The sequence below is a fragment of the Triplophysa rosa genome, linkage group LG9 (genome assembly GCF_024868665.1).
Source record: "Triplophysa rosa linkage group LG9, Trosa_1v2, whole genome shotgun sequence".
In the NCBI taxonomy this organism is placed as follows: domain Eukaryota; kingdom Metazoa; phylum Chordata; class Actinopteri; order Cypriniformes; family Nemacheilidae; genus Triplophysa; species Triplophysa rosa.
Window position 1 is genome coordinate 26,575,687 of NC_079898.1, and position 16,653 is coordinate 26,592,339.

The 16,653-nt window shown below is 46.4% G+C and overlaps 1 protein-coding gene across 1 annotated transcript in view; it reads left to right on the forward strand.

The window, feature by feature from the left end:
- The window catches only part of ptk7b (protein tyrosine kinase 7b), a 54,113-nt gene that overhangs the window by 35,191 nt on the left and 2,269 nt on the right, over nucleotides 1-16,653 (forward strand). Inside the window, exons 3-19 of the mRNA XM_057341751.1 lie at nucleotides 2,958-3,060; nucleotides 3,239-3,402; nucleotides 4,574-4,721; nucleotides 5,686-5,816; nucleotides 5,995-6,261; nucleotides 6,417-6,553; nucleotides 6,636-6,771; nucleotides 6,914-7,033; nucleotides 11,134-11,283; nucleotides 11,477-11,624; nucleotides 12,346-12,473; nucleotides 12,570-12,770; nucleotides 12,924-13,076; nucleotides 13,153-13,385; nucleotides 13,582-13,662; nucleotides 13,744-13,895; nucleotides 14,024-14,202. Coding sequence (XP_057197734.1) covers nucleotides 2,958-3,060; nucleotides 3,239-3,402; nucleotides 4,574-4,721; nucleotides 5,686-5,816; nucleotides 5,995-6,261; nucleotides 6,417-6,553; nucleotides 6,636-6,771; nucleotides 6,914-7,033; nucleotides 11,134-11,283; nucleotides 11,477-11,624; nucleotides 12,346-12,473; nucleotides 12,570-12,770; nucleotides 12,924-13,076; nucleotides 13,153-13,385; nucleotides 13,582-13,662; nucleotides 13,744-13,895; nucleotides 14,024-14,202 — 2,631 coding nt within the window. The remainder of the gene's footprint in view (nucleotides 1-2,957; nucleotides 3,061-3,238; nucleotides 3,403-4,573; nucleotides 4,722-5,685; nucleotides 5,817-5,994; nucleotides 6,262-6,416; nucleotides 6,554-6,635; nucleotides 6,772-6,913; nucleotides 7,034-11,133; nucleotides 11,284-11,476; nucleotides 11,625-12,345; nucleotides 12,474-12,569; nucleotides 12,771-12,923; nucleotides 13,077-13,152; nucleotides 13,386-13,581; nucleotides 13,663-13,743; nucleotides 13,896-14,023; nucleotides 14,203-16,653) is intronic.

The window sequence follows — 16,653 nt, forward strand, 5'->3', positions numbered from 1 at the left end:
TAATATCTAATAAATAAATGAATAAATAAATAAATGCAGTCTCCCGGTGAGCAAGCCAACACTGCACTGCTGTGGCGAGGAACCCAAACTCCAATGATGAATAAATGGAGAAAAAAAACCTTGGGAGAAACCAGGCTCAGCCGGGAGAAACCAGGCTCAGCCGGGAGGGCCAGATCTCCTCTGACGTGTCATAGCTGCACTCAGTGACCCCGACCAAAGCCACCGAGCAACGTCCACGAAGAACAGGGAGAGCCCACAAGCCGCGACCCAGGAAGCCCCGCCCGGCAAAACCGTGCAGGTCCAACCCGGTCCCATTCCGCGATCAACAACAGACAACAGATGAACAACCAGGGAAAAATAGTAATGGCATAACTAACTTTATTCCTCTGTTGTCCGACATCGACCACAAAACAAGACCAACCAGACCAGACCCACACAGTCCCAACAAATGAAACGCCCCGAACCACAACCAACAAGCCCCCCCCACTCCCTACAAACACCCACCCAGCAACCTCCAATCAAAGTAACTGAGTGCAGCTATAACTTCAAACTGCTGTCATGTGATGTAAGTTTAACATTAAATACCAAGTGGTATTTAATAACCTTAATGGTAAACGGGTCTCGCTCGTGACGACAAAAGGATCCAGAGTGTGGAGGGGGTACAGATCGAGGATCAACGTCGCCTTGGAAACAACCCAGCAGCTAGCGCTGATCACGCACACCTGGTGCCGATATAAGCCGCGCAAGCACAGCATTCCTCTAGCTGGTTCTCACCCCACTAATGCTGTGTTTCCTTCATATTACAGAGACAGATGCAAGCGACTGAAGCACGGGACTATTTGCATGAGCACGGACTAAAAGACTGCCTGCACCAGAAGCACTCCGGTATCTTCACTCACCTTGTTTTCACGTGTGTCAATAAAATCTCCCTCCAGGGTTGTTTTATCCAGCTGTCTTGTGTCGGTGGTTTCTTTTACCGTGCCACAAGTGGTGGAGAATGTGGGCACAGTGGTAAGAGAACACGCAGCCGAAACCAACATCTGACATCTGTATACTGTTTTCCACAGGAACTACAGAACTGCTGTCTCTCCCAGCAAGGATGGAGGAAATCCTTCGCTGGCTCACGGAGGTATCGGTCCGCCAGCAGCAGTGTTTTGAGCAGCTGGTAGCCAGACAGGAGCAAAACGAACAGGGGATGGAACAGCTCTGTGCGGCCGCACAGCAGACCCCGCTACCCGAGCCCCGCACCCTGGTGTCCCAGCTGCTCACCAAGCTGACCGAGCAGGACGACGTAGAAGCGTACCTGCATACATTCGTGATGATCGCCGCCTGAGAGTCCTTGGACAAAGAGCAGTGGGCTTGCACCATAGTGCCCTTGTAGGGGGAAGTGCAGCGAGCCTACTACTCCCTGGCGGCCGCCCACAAAGATGACTACGACGTCCTGAAGGCAGAGATCCTGGCTCGGGCAGAACTGATGCCCATATGCGCCGCCCAGCACTACCACACCTGGACCTTCGATGAGCGTGCCGTGCCAGTGCAGCAGCAACTCACTCAGCTGACGTGCCTGGTCCATCTCTGGCTGATAGCAGACGAGCCCACAGCGCTACAGGTAGCCGAACGAGTGATGATCAACCGCCTGCTCCGCGCCCTTCCACAACACTACCGACGATGATGAACTGCTCGACCGCCTGGGCAGGGCCCGGTATATTTCCACGCTCGACCTCACCAAAGGCTACTGGCAAGTGCCTTTATCTGCCGAGGCCAAGGAGAAGACAGCCTTCAGCACACCCAGTGGCCATTGGCAGTACCAGGTCCTGCCATTTGGGCTGCACGGAGCCCCAGCCACCTTCCAACGAGTGATTGACATTCTGCTGCGGCCCCATCAAAACGGCCGCCTATATCGATTACGTCATTATCCACTTGGAGAACTGGGAGGACCACCTGAATCAACTCCGGATTGTGTTCGATGAACTGCGACGGGCTGGACTCACAGCCAACCCAAAGAAGTGCCACCTGGGTATAACAGAAGCTAAGTACCTGGGGTACCAGATCGGCCAGGGTTTAATCAAGCCACAGTCAAAGAAGGTAGAGGCCGTCCAGACGGCTGCCCGACCGACCACCAAGACCCAGGTATGAGCATTTCTAGGGTTGGTAGGTTACTATTGATGCTTTATTCCCTATTTATATTCGATAGCCAGCCACCTGACAGACCTGACCAAGAAGGGACAGCCTGAAAAACTGAGCTGGTCAGCCGAAACGGAGGCGGCATTCCAGGCACTCAAGCAGGCCCTGATCTCATCGCCGGTCCTACAAGCGCCGGACTTCAGCTTCCCCTTCATCCTACAGACTGATGCCTCAGACACCGGGTTGGGAGCCGTCCTGTCCCAGATCCAGGAGGGAGAAGAACACACGGTGACCTATATCAGCCGGAAGCTGACCCCACCGGAGACCTGGTATGCCGCGGTGGAGAAAGAGGCTCTGGCTGTGAAGTGGGCAATCCTGGAGCTGCGGTACTACCTGGTTGGGCGGAGTTTCATCCTGATCACAGACAATGCCCCCCTACAGTGGATGGCGAAAACGAAGGACACCAACGCAAACGGGTTGTCTCGAATATGGTCCGGCTGGGCAAGTCTGTCAGGCAACCCTACCCCCCACCCCTACTTTCTCCCCTATGTTTCCACAGAAGCCGCCCAGATACCAGATCGACGCTGGTGAGGGGGAGTGTGGCGGGGGTACAGATCCAGGATCAGCATCGCCTTGGAAACAGCCCGGCAGCTAGCGCTGATCNCTCTCTCTCTCTCTCTCTCTCTCTCTCTCGCTTACTTTATTATTCTTTTATACAGCTTTCCTGTAGCTCAGGATAAAAGCGTCTGCCAAATGCATAAATGTAAATGTTCTGCTCAGTTTGTCCTGCAGAGGTGATCAGAGGTGATGTAATTGTTTGTGTGTTGTGTTAGGGTTGGAGAGCGGTGCAGTAACCTTGAATGAGCCCGCCTCAGAGGTAGAGATAGAGGAGGCTGAGCGAATCGTGTTGCAGTGTCACATCGATGGACATCCACGGTGAGCCGAACATGAAACCCTTCGACACACATCACATCCTGACGTCAGTATTGATCAATATTACTCTGTCATCAGCATCAGGAACACAGTCAACGTTACGCTGCTACACTGTTACAGTCACACACGCTGTAAACATGTGATGACATGTTGATTTGATGTGTTACTGGTTTGTGTTCAGGCCCAGCAGCAAATGGTTCAAAGACACAGTTCAGCTGATGGCGAAAGACCGAATCCTCACGCTCGGTGACCTCACCCCAGAGGATTCTGGGATTTATTACTGCTGTGCTCGTAACGCTGCAGGTCAAGTGTGCAGCAACCACAACATCACACTCAATGTCATCGGTAAGATTATGTGTTTGTCATCACAATTTCTGATATGTAACACATTCACCGCACAAAATACACACACACACACACACACATAATACACACACACACTGTAGAACACACACAAACATAATACATACACTCAAACAAACACAGTGCACACACACACACATATAATACATATACATAAACAGACACACACACAATGCACACACTCAAACATAATACACACATCTGTGATGTCTCACACACATGTCAGTGTAACAGTGATGTTACACTGACATGTGTGTGTGTGTGTGTGTGTGTGTGTGTGTGTGTGTGTGTGTGTGTGTGTGTGTGTGTGTGTGTGTGTGTGTGTGTGTATTGTGTGTGTTTGTTCTCTCACCTGAGATTCTGAGCTCAGCTTCCACATGCACATGTTTGTTGTCTCCGTACCGAGCCAGACATTTATACACACCTGTGTTACGCTGCTTCACCTGTGTGATGTGTAGTGTGCCGTTAGAGTACACAACAACCCTGTGAGTGACACAAACACACAGACAGACATTAGTCATTTAGCAGAACATTTAGAAAACACCAGCAGAATAAACACAAAAGGGCTTTTCACACTGTACTTAACCCCGGGTTATCTTCATTCTAAACCCCGCTTTTAACCCCATTAGGGGTATCCCTGCATTTTACCCGGGGTTATGAAACCCCGAAGCAGGGTTAGCGCCGCTTTTGCAGGGTTAAACCCACATTGTGGAGCCAAACGCGTGCAGTGTGAAACGACACAGTTACGGTGTGTTTGTGGGCAGGTGTGTGCACAACAGAGCAGGAAGCTGTAGTGGTGTAAACTGACACCCCGGTGATCCGCCTTCCCATCAGCCACCTGTGCAGCTCACGCACACACACACACACACACACACACACACACACACACACACACACACACACACACACACACACACACAAACACCTGCAGAGAGAATAAAAGCTCTGATGTGGAATAAAGAGATCAGACAGAGCTGGAGAGCAACTGAGAGAAAGAGAATGTGTAAATAATCCGCACACTTGACTTCAGACGCACAGACAGGCCTGTGGGGGTGAGACACCTGTCTGTCCGTATCAGCGTTAGAAACAAGACTTCATGTTTCTAATGATGAAATGCAAACATGTATTGTTTTTTCTTTAAATGTGTGTGTAGACAAGACTCTTCCTCGTGTGCTCGTGGCTCCGGTGGATCAGGTGGTCTTAAGGAACGAGGAGGCCGTGTTTCATTGTCAGTTTCGAGCCAAGCCAGCGCCTGTGATCGAGTGGATCCACGACTCAGAACCTGTTGTGAATAAATCACGGTGAGACTGTAGACCTGTCTGTCCTGTGGACTCTGACTCAAGCACACGTTTACACTGCTGCACGACACATTCATTATTCAGTGTGTGATGATGATGATTATATTAGTACATAAGGCAAATATTTTATCTAGAGCTGAAGATGTTTAGTTGGTTTTAAGATGCTCCCTGAAGTGATTTAAGACTCCTGCGGTTTTAAGAAGAATATTGAGATCACACACACACCCTGACAAAAAACACATGTTCACACTTGAAATGGTTAACCCCGGGTTATTCTTAACCCCAGGTAAACAGAATCCTGGGTGATCTGTTTCACACTGCTTATAATTGACCAGGGGTTAAGAGATAACCCTGGGTGTTCATAACCTGATGTTTCACACTGTCCATCACTAAACCCTGGGTTAACATTCTTATTTGCATATTTGGGGTGTCAACAGTCATGATTGGATATATACTGCAGCGTCAAACTGACTGAATAAACAGTGCATGGTCCCTTTAAATAACCTTAACACCTTGTTGTTCCGAATCCAGGGAAAAATGACGCCTCGCAAATCCTTTTTGGCTGTTTTATGCCAAACTCGACGTTACTTACTCAAATAAATAAAAACCTCAAAGGATTGTTTACACAGCGCACAGAGTTTCTGTGACTGTGCTCAGCTTGTGAAATGAGGTAAGCGCTGTTCAGTTTTTGATTGGGTGTCCGTTGCGAAGCGCCGTTTCACACTGCACGCGTTTGGCACCGCAATGTGGGTTTAACCCTTTAAAAGCGGCGCTAACCCTGCTTCGGGGTTTCATAACCCCGGGTAAAATGCAGGGATACCCCTTTTGGGGTTAAAAGCGGGGTTTAGAATGAAGTAACCCGGGGTTAAGTACAGTGTGAAAAGCCCTTTTGTGTTTATTCTGCTGGTGTTTTCTAAATGTTCTGCTAAATGACTAATGTCTGTCTGTGTGTTTGTGTCACTCACAGGGTTGTTGTGTACTCTAACGGCACACTACACATCACACAGGTGAAGCAGCGTAACACAGGTGTGTATAAATGTCTGGCTCGGTACGGAGACAACAAACATGTGCATGTGGAAGCTGAGCTCAGAATCTCAGGTGAGAGAACAAACACGCACAAAAACACAAACACTGTACAATACAAACAATTTAAAGAGTTTTTCAGGTCAGATTACAGAATTTTTGATCAATATGTGTTTTTTGCGGTGTGTAATGTTGTTCTCAGATCAGTCAGCGTGTGTCTGATGTCATTTTCTCTTCATCTGTCTCTCTGTAGAGATTGAAGACATGGGCGAGCGTATGACTCGGGTCTTCTCCACTAACAGCAGAGAGAGGGTGAGCTGTGACCCGCCGCGGGGTCTCCCTGAGCCAGAGGTGTGGTGGGAGCGTGCAGGGGTCCGTGTGTCGTCCGAGGGTCGAGTGTATCAGCGGGACGGACATCTGATCTTCAATCCCACAGATAGATCAGACTCGGGTGTGTACACGTGTGTCGCCCGGAACAAAGCAGGGCGGAGACAGCAGGAGCTGGAAGTGACCGTAGCCAGTGAGTAAAACATTAACACCAAGCGATTCTTTCATTACAAAAATTAAATTTCGGGAAAAAAAGCACAAATATTAGCCGATGAAGAGCAAAATGAGAAAATAAACGGGTTAAAACAAACACAAAGAGTGAAATAGTTTTTTAATTGTGTGTTACAGCCTCTCCAGAATGGATTGTCAGGCCTCAGGACACACACATAGAAGAAGGTCAACCCGGTTACCTGTACTGTCACGCCCAGAGCACACCTGAACCTCAGGTCACATGGTACCGCAAGAGCGTCGCCATCACTAATGAGGTGAGCAGCTGTGATTCATCAACGACTCTTTTCTCTTATCGCTGATCTGTCAGTCTCATTCATGCTCCGTGTGTCTCCTCAGGGCTCTCGCTATAAGCTCTTCTCTAACGGGACTCTGATGATCAACAGCGCGGAGGTGAACGACGCTCAGATCTACAGCTGTGTGTGTAAGAGTGAGGGCGGCTCTCTCACCGCACACGCTCAGGTCTTCATCCTGGGTGAGTTTCATGTGTGGAATGTTGTTCATTTTACTATCATTGTTTTGTCTTCGGGAGGTTTGTGTTGAGATATCACGCGTGTAGTGTGCCATCAGGACACGTGTGTGTGTGTGTGTGTCTGATTCTCTGATGTCTCTTACAGAGAAGCTGAAGTTCACCCCTGTCCCTCAGCGGTCACAGTGCCTGCAGCTTGACAGAGAGAACGGCGTCAGCTGCATCGCACAAGGACGAGAGCCGCCAACAATACTGTGGAGAAGAACAGGTCTGATACTCACCATACTCTGCTTTACTGTAGTGTACACTACTGCACAATATGCAAACTCCACTATCTGCTACTGTGCATTACTGTAACATACGGTAATGTACACACCGTTCTGGACACTACTACATCCCACTGTACTCTACTGTATGATACTGTACTGCACTGCACACTGCTGTACTCTACACTACTCCAGGGAGCGCCACTGCACAATACTCTAGTGAATGGTACTGCACTGCACACTACTGTACTCTACTGAACACTAGTGTACTCTGCTGTGATCTACAGTATACTTCTGTACTCTACTGTACAAACTGTTCTGGACTCTACTACATCCCACAATACTCTACTCTACTGTTAGTTGTATAATACATCTGCGATGCTAACTTACACCCATTTCTAATGGATGAAGCCTTGGCCTGGAAGAAAGGTCGTGGCCTGGAAGAAAGGTCGTCAGGTGGTCCCCAACCTTCTCTGGGTGTTTCGACCCTTAACTACAACACCCTCCAGTTGGCGGGTCAGCAGTGACTGGCCAGGGCACTGCCCCTCTCCTCCAGGCTTCCAGCTTGTGCCCTCTCTCTTGTGCCAGAACCAACAGGTGGCTCTCTCTGACGCTTCTCCCAGCCTACGAACGGCTGCTTTCCTCAAGTGGCCTCTCAGTCCAACCTTTGTCAATAGATTCCACACAGATTGAGCTGGAAATCCTCGACATCCGACTTCCGTCATCAGCCATGTTGTCCACCCCTTGTCCCGGCAGTCTTGGACGAGTTGCTGGTATTTTCCTTTTTTCCTTTCTGCAGCTTCCTCACAACCCTCCTCCCACGATACCGTCAACTCCACCAGGATGATCTTCTTTCCCTCTGGAGACCACATGATGATGTCGGGCCTTAGAGTTGTAGACAGTACCACCTCGGGGAACTGGAGTTTCCTCCCGAGTAGTGTTGTCAAAAGTACCGGTACTTCGGGTCCAAGTCGGTACCTAAAAATAAAAAAGTTGTCTGTACCTAATTTTCATAAGACCCGGTACCACCGACGTACCAGGTCAACCGGGTACTGATGCTCTGTCTGACAGGTTGTCAGTCGGAAACTTTTTATAGACGCAATAAGATGTGATGAGCGGATAAGCGCGGCTCCGATCCACAAGAGATGCGCACAGAAATACTTCAGATTAAAGTCATATCACGAAGAAAACGAACAGAGTTTTGTGGTGAAACGAGGAAGCATCCGGATTTAAGTTAACAAGTTCAAGCGGTAAGTTTCAAATTCTGTTCGCGTTTGCATTATGAATGTTGTAGCATATGTTAAATTTAAAGGTTACGTTAAAATAAACGTCCCTGTTTGCGTGTTAATTTGTTAGCGCCAATGCTAATCCAGTCAAGTGTCCTTATTAACCATTTAATGCTTTTATAACTGTAATGGGGTAAAATAAATGGGAGGACAGGATGGGGTTTACAGTACCTATTTTATATTGGCCTATCTGAAATCTATGTTCTAGAAAACTAGCATACTAACTGTATGACTAGCAATGTGTATGTCTTGGATAGATAACTCTATTAGGTTTAAAAAGCCACATTTAAACTAAATAAAAATATATCTGTTGCATTTATTATTTTAATATACAGTTACCTTAATGTAAGTAATCTTGTGTAAATGCAGTATAAAAACGGATGTTTGATTTAATATTGCATATGCATGTTTGTTCAGTCAGTTGACTTACTGAAGTTTATTCTATTTGTCTTATACAGCAGCAGACTGAGGAGGATGTTCATCAGCATCAGCAGAGAGCACACAACAGTTTCAGAAACAATTAACTTATACTTCATGTATACAAAATGGCATTGCTTTCTATACATTTATATTAACAATGAGCTTTATTAATAAAATTGTTGCAATTAGCATGTACTGGTGTTTTGCTTTGGTACCGAAATTGGTACCGAGAACCGTGGAATTTTACTGGTATTGGTACCAACTACTGAAATTTTGGTACCGTGATAACACTACTCCCGAGGTCGACCTCCATTTTCCATCCCTGTGCTGACTGCAGGAGATTCTGCCTGACTTTGCTGTGGACGGCAGGTCTTTGGCCCTCTTTCACAAAGGCGATGGTCCTCAGCAGTGGTCTTGCTTTGGCTGGTTGTTTCTTCCTCCTTTCCTGCTCCAGGATGTCTGCGAGCACTGCCAACACCTTATCATGGCGCCACCTGTATCTCACCTGTGTCAATGCGATCTTACACCCCGACAGAATGTGCGCCATTGTTCCTTTCCCGCCACACAACCCGCACAGTGGGTCCTCCCTCTTCCCCCACCTGTGCAAATTGACTGGGGTTGGTAAGGTGTCATACACTGCTCGAAGTAGAAAGGAATACGGAAGGGCTCCAGCCGCCACAGTTCACTCCATGTGATTGTTCTCTTGGGGAGATTCCACCTCGTCCAGGTGCCTTGAGTTGCGAGCTCGATTGATTTTGCTCTTCTTCCTCAAGGTTTCGGACTTCATCCTGGATCATGGTTCTCTTCTCCCTAGGGGTGGACTTTGACCACTGCTGTGCTGATCCTAGACCCTGTCTTCCAGTGTAACGGTTTCTGCTGATGTCTTTGATCCTAAGAGAACCTTCTGTCTGGTTAATTGCCGTGCTGGCAGCCCACTTACGGCCCGATTTTGTTCTGACTCCTGGTTCCCTGGTGAGTTGGTCTCAAGAGTCCCTATATGTCAGGGACAGTCTGCACTTGGCGACTTTAAACTCCTCCACCACTGATGACAGGGGAAGCCGGAGCTGGCCCGACCTTATGTAGAGCCCCAAGGATGTAAAGCTCGGTGGTATTCCCAACCATCTTCTAAGGTGCTTGTTGAACTTCCTCTCCATTTCTTCAACGGTTGATAGGAGCACCTCATATACAGTGAGAAGCCACATGAGTCTCGGGAGCAGGCCATGTTGGTAGATCCAGCACTTGTATTTCCCAGGCAGGCCAGACTTGTCAATCTTCTTCAACCATTCTTCAACTTGTTTTCCGGTGCTGGAGATGCTGTTCTTGTCTGACAGGGAATCATCATACCACTTTCCGAGGCATCTAATTGGGTTTCCCTGGATGTTCGGGATCACTTCCCCTCAAACAAGTAGCTCGAACCTTCCAGTTGATTTACCCTTTTGGATCACCAGGCTCCTTGATTTCTTGGGCTTAAAGACCATCTTTGCCCAAGTAGCCATGCGATCCAGTTCTGCCAGGACCCATCTTGCCTGCACGTGAGTTGGTGTTATCACGGTAAGATCATCCATGAATGCCCTGATTGCTGGCTGTTGACATACTGCTGCGGTCTTCGGCCCTCTTGACTTTGTACTCGCTGCAGAGATGATCAGGTTCATTCCCATGATGAACAATATGGGAGAGATTGTGCATCCTGTCACTATCCCCTTCTCCACTGGCTGCCACTTTGTTGTAAACTTGGCAGACTGGAATCGTAGCTTGATGTCTCTCAGGTAACTGGTGATCATGCCCTGGATGTTATGTGGGATGTGGTAGTAGTCCAATGACACTGTACTGCACTGCACACTACTGTACTTTGCTGTACACTACACCACTGTTAGCCACTGCACAACACTCTACTGTACTCTACTATACACTACACTAGTGTGATCTACAGTATACTGCTGTACACTGCACTACTCTACTGTGCACTACTGCACAATACTCTTCTGTACACTACTACACCCCACTATACTCTACTGTATGCTGTTGTACTCCTATTCTGACAGAGTTGTGTGTTTACACTGATAGTGTATTGATCATTACACTGGAAGTCAGGAGGAGAATCAGACACTCATGTAGCAGTGAAGTTTATTAGCACACTGGTGTGTAAAATGTGCAGATGGAAGCAGTTTTACAGTTTAATTAAATAAAGGTTAATAATAAACACAGAAGCAGCACAAACTGTTCTCTTTAAACCTCAGAGCTCACTGAAGTGCTACTGACCGATCGTGCTGTCGCCCTCTTGTGACGACACATTTCTCACGGTTACTGACTGCTGTGTGTGTTGTGTGTGTGTGTTCAGCTGTCAAGATGTCAAAATCCTCACGTCTCTCTCTCTCTCTCTCTCTCTCTCTCTGCAGACGGTCGTGGTCTTCCTCCTCACGTGCATCAGCAGAATGGAGTTCTTCATTTCACTACAGTGACTCGAGCTGACGGGGGAAATTACACGTGTGTCGCCTTTAACAGTGTGCAGGGAGAAATCAGAGCACATGTTAACCTCACTGTAGGAGGTGAGACGTGTGTGTGTGCTTGTATGTCTATGGATGGATGGATGGATGGATGGATTGATGGATAAACGTGTGTTTGTGTTAAATGGGACTCTCTGACTTTATTACAGTGACTTAAGTTTCTTCAATTTAAAGCCCATCAACACATGCTTACACACACACAGTGTCTGTGGTTGATGTTGCTCTGTTGGATCAGTTCATATAGAGTTTACGTTGGTGCCCGAGCAGACTACAGTATATCAGGGTCACACGGCCGTGTTTCACTGTCAGGCGTCAGGTGACCCGCCGCCCTTCCTCCAGTGGAAGCTGAAGGACAGACTGCTCCACAGCACCCCCGACAGCAGGTACTGCAAACCTGTTTTACACACTTTACAATCACTGACACGCTTGCGGCATCTTTTGAGGAATAAATGTTAATTTTATAAGGTGCGTCCCACATCGCGCACTTGTGCACTATTCTATGCCATTTTGTAGTATGAATAGTGTGAGTGGAGCGTTCACATTGAAAATCCTCAAAAAAGAAGTGTACTGTAAGTACCCGGATGATGCACACCGAAAATATGAAGTGTGGAACTGTGGACACTTCACGCACTCAACGCTCGCAGTTTCGCTTACGTAGCGGAAGGGGGTCGGGGCTATCAGACGCTGCTCGAGCCAAACTCTCCACGCTTCAATCTGACGATGACTAAAGTAATGATGGGCAAAATAGATGAAAGCTACATTAAATGTTGATTTTTACTCACACGCATTGTGCCGTGCGATTGACGTCTGGGAAACCGATATACTTCCGGTTAGTATAAAACCGTTTAGTATTCCATTTGGGACGACACTACCCTTCTAAAACCCATACACTACATGGTTGAGTGCATAGTGCATAGTCATTTGGGACACAGCTATAATGTTTTTTAACTGAAATAAGCCTTCGAAGTGCACAGCCTTCACATTGGGACGCACCTATCATCAAATTAGCTTGTAACCTTTTCCCAGTTTGGAGTTAGTGGTGCTTTTAGGCTCCGCTCTCCTCCATCATGTGATGTTGAGCTGATAGATGCTGTTTGTCTTCAGGTTCCAGAAGATGCCCAACGGTTCGCTGGTCATCAGTGACGTCACCACAGATGACACGGGCATGTACACGTGTATCGCTGGAAACAGCTGCAACATCAGAGACACAACGGCACAACTGTATGTTGTGGGTGAGTAACACAAACACACGCGCTTGATTTTATTAGACTAGCTGAATTATTCTAAGCCTTTAACGTGACCGATGTGCTCATGTGTGTTTCCCTCAGAGAAGCCCGTTCACCCGCGTGATGAAGACGAGGACAAGAGTCAGTTTAAGATGTTTCAGACCATCGCTCTGTCTGTGGCCGTGGCTGTAGCGTACATCATCGCTGTGCTGGGTCTCATGTTTTACTGCAAACAGAGACGCAAAGCCAAACGTCTGCAGAAGGGCCGTAGCGCAGAAGAGCCCGAGATGGAGTGTCTGAACGGTGTGAAATATAGATTTCTAAAAACGAGATGTTCTTGATGCGAACGATGAAATGAGTCAGACGCACATGCGTTCAGAAATGTTTTGTCGAAGGGAAGGTGTGTGTCTTCTGTCTCAATCCGCAGTGACGTTTGTGTGTCATGTGTTTTTTTAGGTGGCGCTCCTCAGCAGAACGGCCAATCAGGACCGGAGATTCAGGAGGAAATACCTTTAACGGACCTGACAACCACATCAGCTGAGAAACAACAGACCTACACAGACAAACTCCGGTTTCCCAGGACACATCTGCAGACCATCACTGCTCTGGGTGAGATTCATACACATGACGCTGTCAAACCCACCCACCCATCATCTTCTCATATATAATGTGTGTGTGCACGCAGGTAAAGGTGTGTTCGGCGAGGTGTTTCTGGCTAAAGCGAAGGCCATCGAGGAGGGTCAGCAGGAGTCTGTGGTCGTAGTGAAGAGCTTGGAGAACTCCGACGAGTCGGTGCGCTCCGAGTTCAGACGAGAGCTGGAGATGTTCAGTAGACTTCATCACGCTCATATCGTCCGTCTGCTGGGACTCTGCAGAGACTCTGAACCACACTACATGATACTGGAATATGTGGAACTGGTACATTACAACCCATCATAATGTCCTAATGACCTTCATTAGTGCTCCACTGCGTTTGTGTCACGTAAATATATTAATATATGTGGAAAAATGTGACCCGTATATATTTGATGATGTTTCAACTAATAATCTGTTGAGCATCATTTCATGTTTATAAATGTTTGATGAATTCAGATTCTTTTGTCTTATTTCTCAGGGTGACCTCAAACAGTTTCTCAGGATCTCCAGAAGCACTGATGACAAACTTAAATCCCATCCCATCAGCACTAAAACTAAAGTGAGTTCATTTCCTGTAATATTTTTTGTGTTAACTCAGTTTCTATGCGTGCCGGTGTGATGATGTGTCCCGTCTCTGCAGGTGTCTATCTGTGTCCAGGTGGCTCATGGGATGGATCATTTATCAAGGCAGCAGTTCGTGCATAAAGACCTGGCAGCTAGAAACTGTTTGATCAGCGGACAGAGACACGTGAAGATTTCATCTCTGAGTCTCAGTCAAGACGTCTACAGCAGGTTAGAAACTCTTTTGTTCTTATGTGGTCACTGTTTTGAATGTTCAACAGCACCATCTTGTGTTCAGCTACATGTATTACAGCAGCTGTGTTTGTGTGTGTGTCTCATCATGTGTGCTTGTGTTTCAGTGAGTATTATCACTACAGACAGGCCTGGATTCCTCTGCGTTGGCTCCCTGCTGAGTCTGTCTTCGAAAACAACTTCTCTACTAAATCAGACGTTTGGGCGTTTGGTGTGCTCATGTGGGAGGTCTTCAGTCTGGGTAAACTGCCGTACCACTCACTTAATGATGACAATGTGATGGAAGGTGAGCAAAGTACTGATCGCACATCACCTGCACCTGTCTCGTATCTTCTGTCTGATTTATTATCACTTGGATGCCCTTATATCGTCTGATGTCAGTATGGCCTGTCTGATCTCATCAACTGTCTGACTTCATATTACCTGCACCTGTCTGATCTCATATGACCAGTCTGATTTTATATCACCTGCACCTGTCTGATGTCATATTACTTGTCTGATCTCATATCGCTTTTCTGATTCCATATCACCTGTCTGATCTCACATCACATGTCTCATATCACCTGTCTGTTCTCACATCAGCTGTCTGATTTTACATCACCTGTCTGATCTCATCACCTGTCTGACTTCGTATTACCTGCACCTGTCTGATTTCACATCACCTGTCTGATCTCACATCCCTTGTCTGATTTAATATCACCTGTCTGTTCTCACATCACCTGTCCGATTTCACATCAGCTGTTCGATTTCACATCACCTGTCCGATCTCACATCAGCTGTCCGATCTCACATCAGCTGTCCGATCTCACATCATCTGTATGATCTCACATCATCTGTATGATCTCACATCATCTGTATGATCTCACATCACCTGTCCGATCTCACATCAACTGTCCGATCTCACATCAACTGTCCGATCTCACATCATCTGTATGTTCTCACATCACCTGTCTGATTTCACATCACCTGTCTGATCTCACATCACCTGTCTGATCTCACATCACCTGTCCGATCTCACATCACCTGTCCGATCTCACATCATCTGTATGTTCTCACATCACCTGTCTGATCTCACATCACCTGTCTGATCTCACATCACCTATCCGATTTCACATCATCTGTCTATTCTGTCCATCATATTGTCTGATCTCACATCACCTGTCTAATTTCACATATATTGTTAGATCTCATATCACTGGTCTGATGTCCCCTCACAGACAGGTAGCACAGTCATTTATTTTAGTGGCGTGACATCAGCTCTGTGTGTTTGTGTCAGACAGTGAACATTTGTCAAACATTTTGTGAAAGTTGATTAAAACTTTTGAGATTTTTTAAGCTTTGGCGTGCCGACTTTGTGTGTGTATATATATATATATATACAGTATATACAGTATACTATATATATATATATATATTTGTTTTAAATATTAAATAAACATCCCACAGAAGTTTAATGAGTCTTTCATCACACTATCACTTAAATCTCACGTTCACATTAGGGATGTTCATTTCGGATAATTTTCTCAACCGACAACCGACGCTCGTTAACCGAACATTAACCGTTAACTGATAAGATTTTGATATAAATCGGACGTAGAATAAAAATACAGTTGCCGATTGTCTGTGATCCAGTAAAAACACCTACAACATTTTTTATGGGTTTATTATGAAAGTGCAAACAGCAGCATACAAAACGGATCAACAACGATCACAAGAGAACCTTGATAACAAAGAACATAATATAATTCACAATATAAATTAAGAATATAATTTCAAAATTTAGAAAATAAATATAATAAATAACATACTGTAAATAGGCTTACACTGAAAAAATCACATAAAATAAATAGTTAACAAATTAAGATGACAACGAAAACAACGTGAATTCTTTTTTAAACTTTTTTGAAGAACAGGTATACTTTTTCCGTCAGGCTAAACTTTGTTTGTTAAAATAAAAGAGCTGGCCTACCTCAGTCAAAAAAACTTTTAGTTTTTATTTAAAAAAGGAGCATATCCACATGCTGCGGGGATAATCTGGACCGCAGCCTGTTAACTGTGTTATGCTTGCGGCAGAAAACACCCTCTCGGAAGGTACGGAAGTGCCAGGAATACAGAGGTAACGCCTCGCTAGAATGGCTAGTCTCGGGAAGCGGGTTTTATGCGATTTCCACCAGTCCAGAGGATTATCATCCAAAGAGGGCGGACTGTCTCTCATATAAATATCCACCTCTTCTGGACAATCAGCTGTAGTTATCTCCCGGGAGCAACAACATGGCATTGCTCTTGCTGCGTTGTTCATCTCCCGCTTGCGCAGCCGCATCATCCGACACCGCTTGTTCATCTTCTGTAGTGGCCATTGCCAAAGATGCACACATTTCTGTAAGTTTAGCTTTTGCGGCTTCTTTCTGTTGTTTTGCAAGAAAAGGGAGATGTTTATGGCGAGGATCCAGGAAAGAGGCGATCAGCGCAGGTTTGGCCACCAACTCATCCGCGTCAACCTGTGGTGAACAATTAATGTCATTTAGTAATGCATAATCATAATTTGAATATTAATAATAACAACAACAACAATAATAATAATAACAAGTTATATAGAATAGTAACTACCTCCATGCGGTCACTTAAGGACTGCCGAACCTTTGCCTTGAACTCTGTTACTCTGTGTCCGTCATCCTCAGCTCTCATCAGGTGTGTGTTCAGGAGGCTAAAGGTTAGGGGGGAAATGTTGGAAATCAAC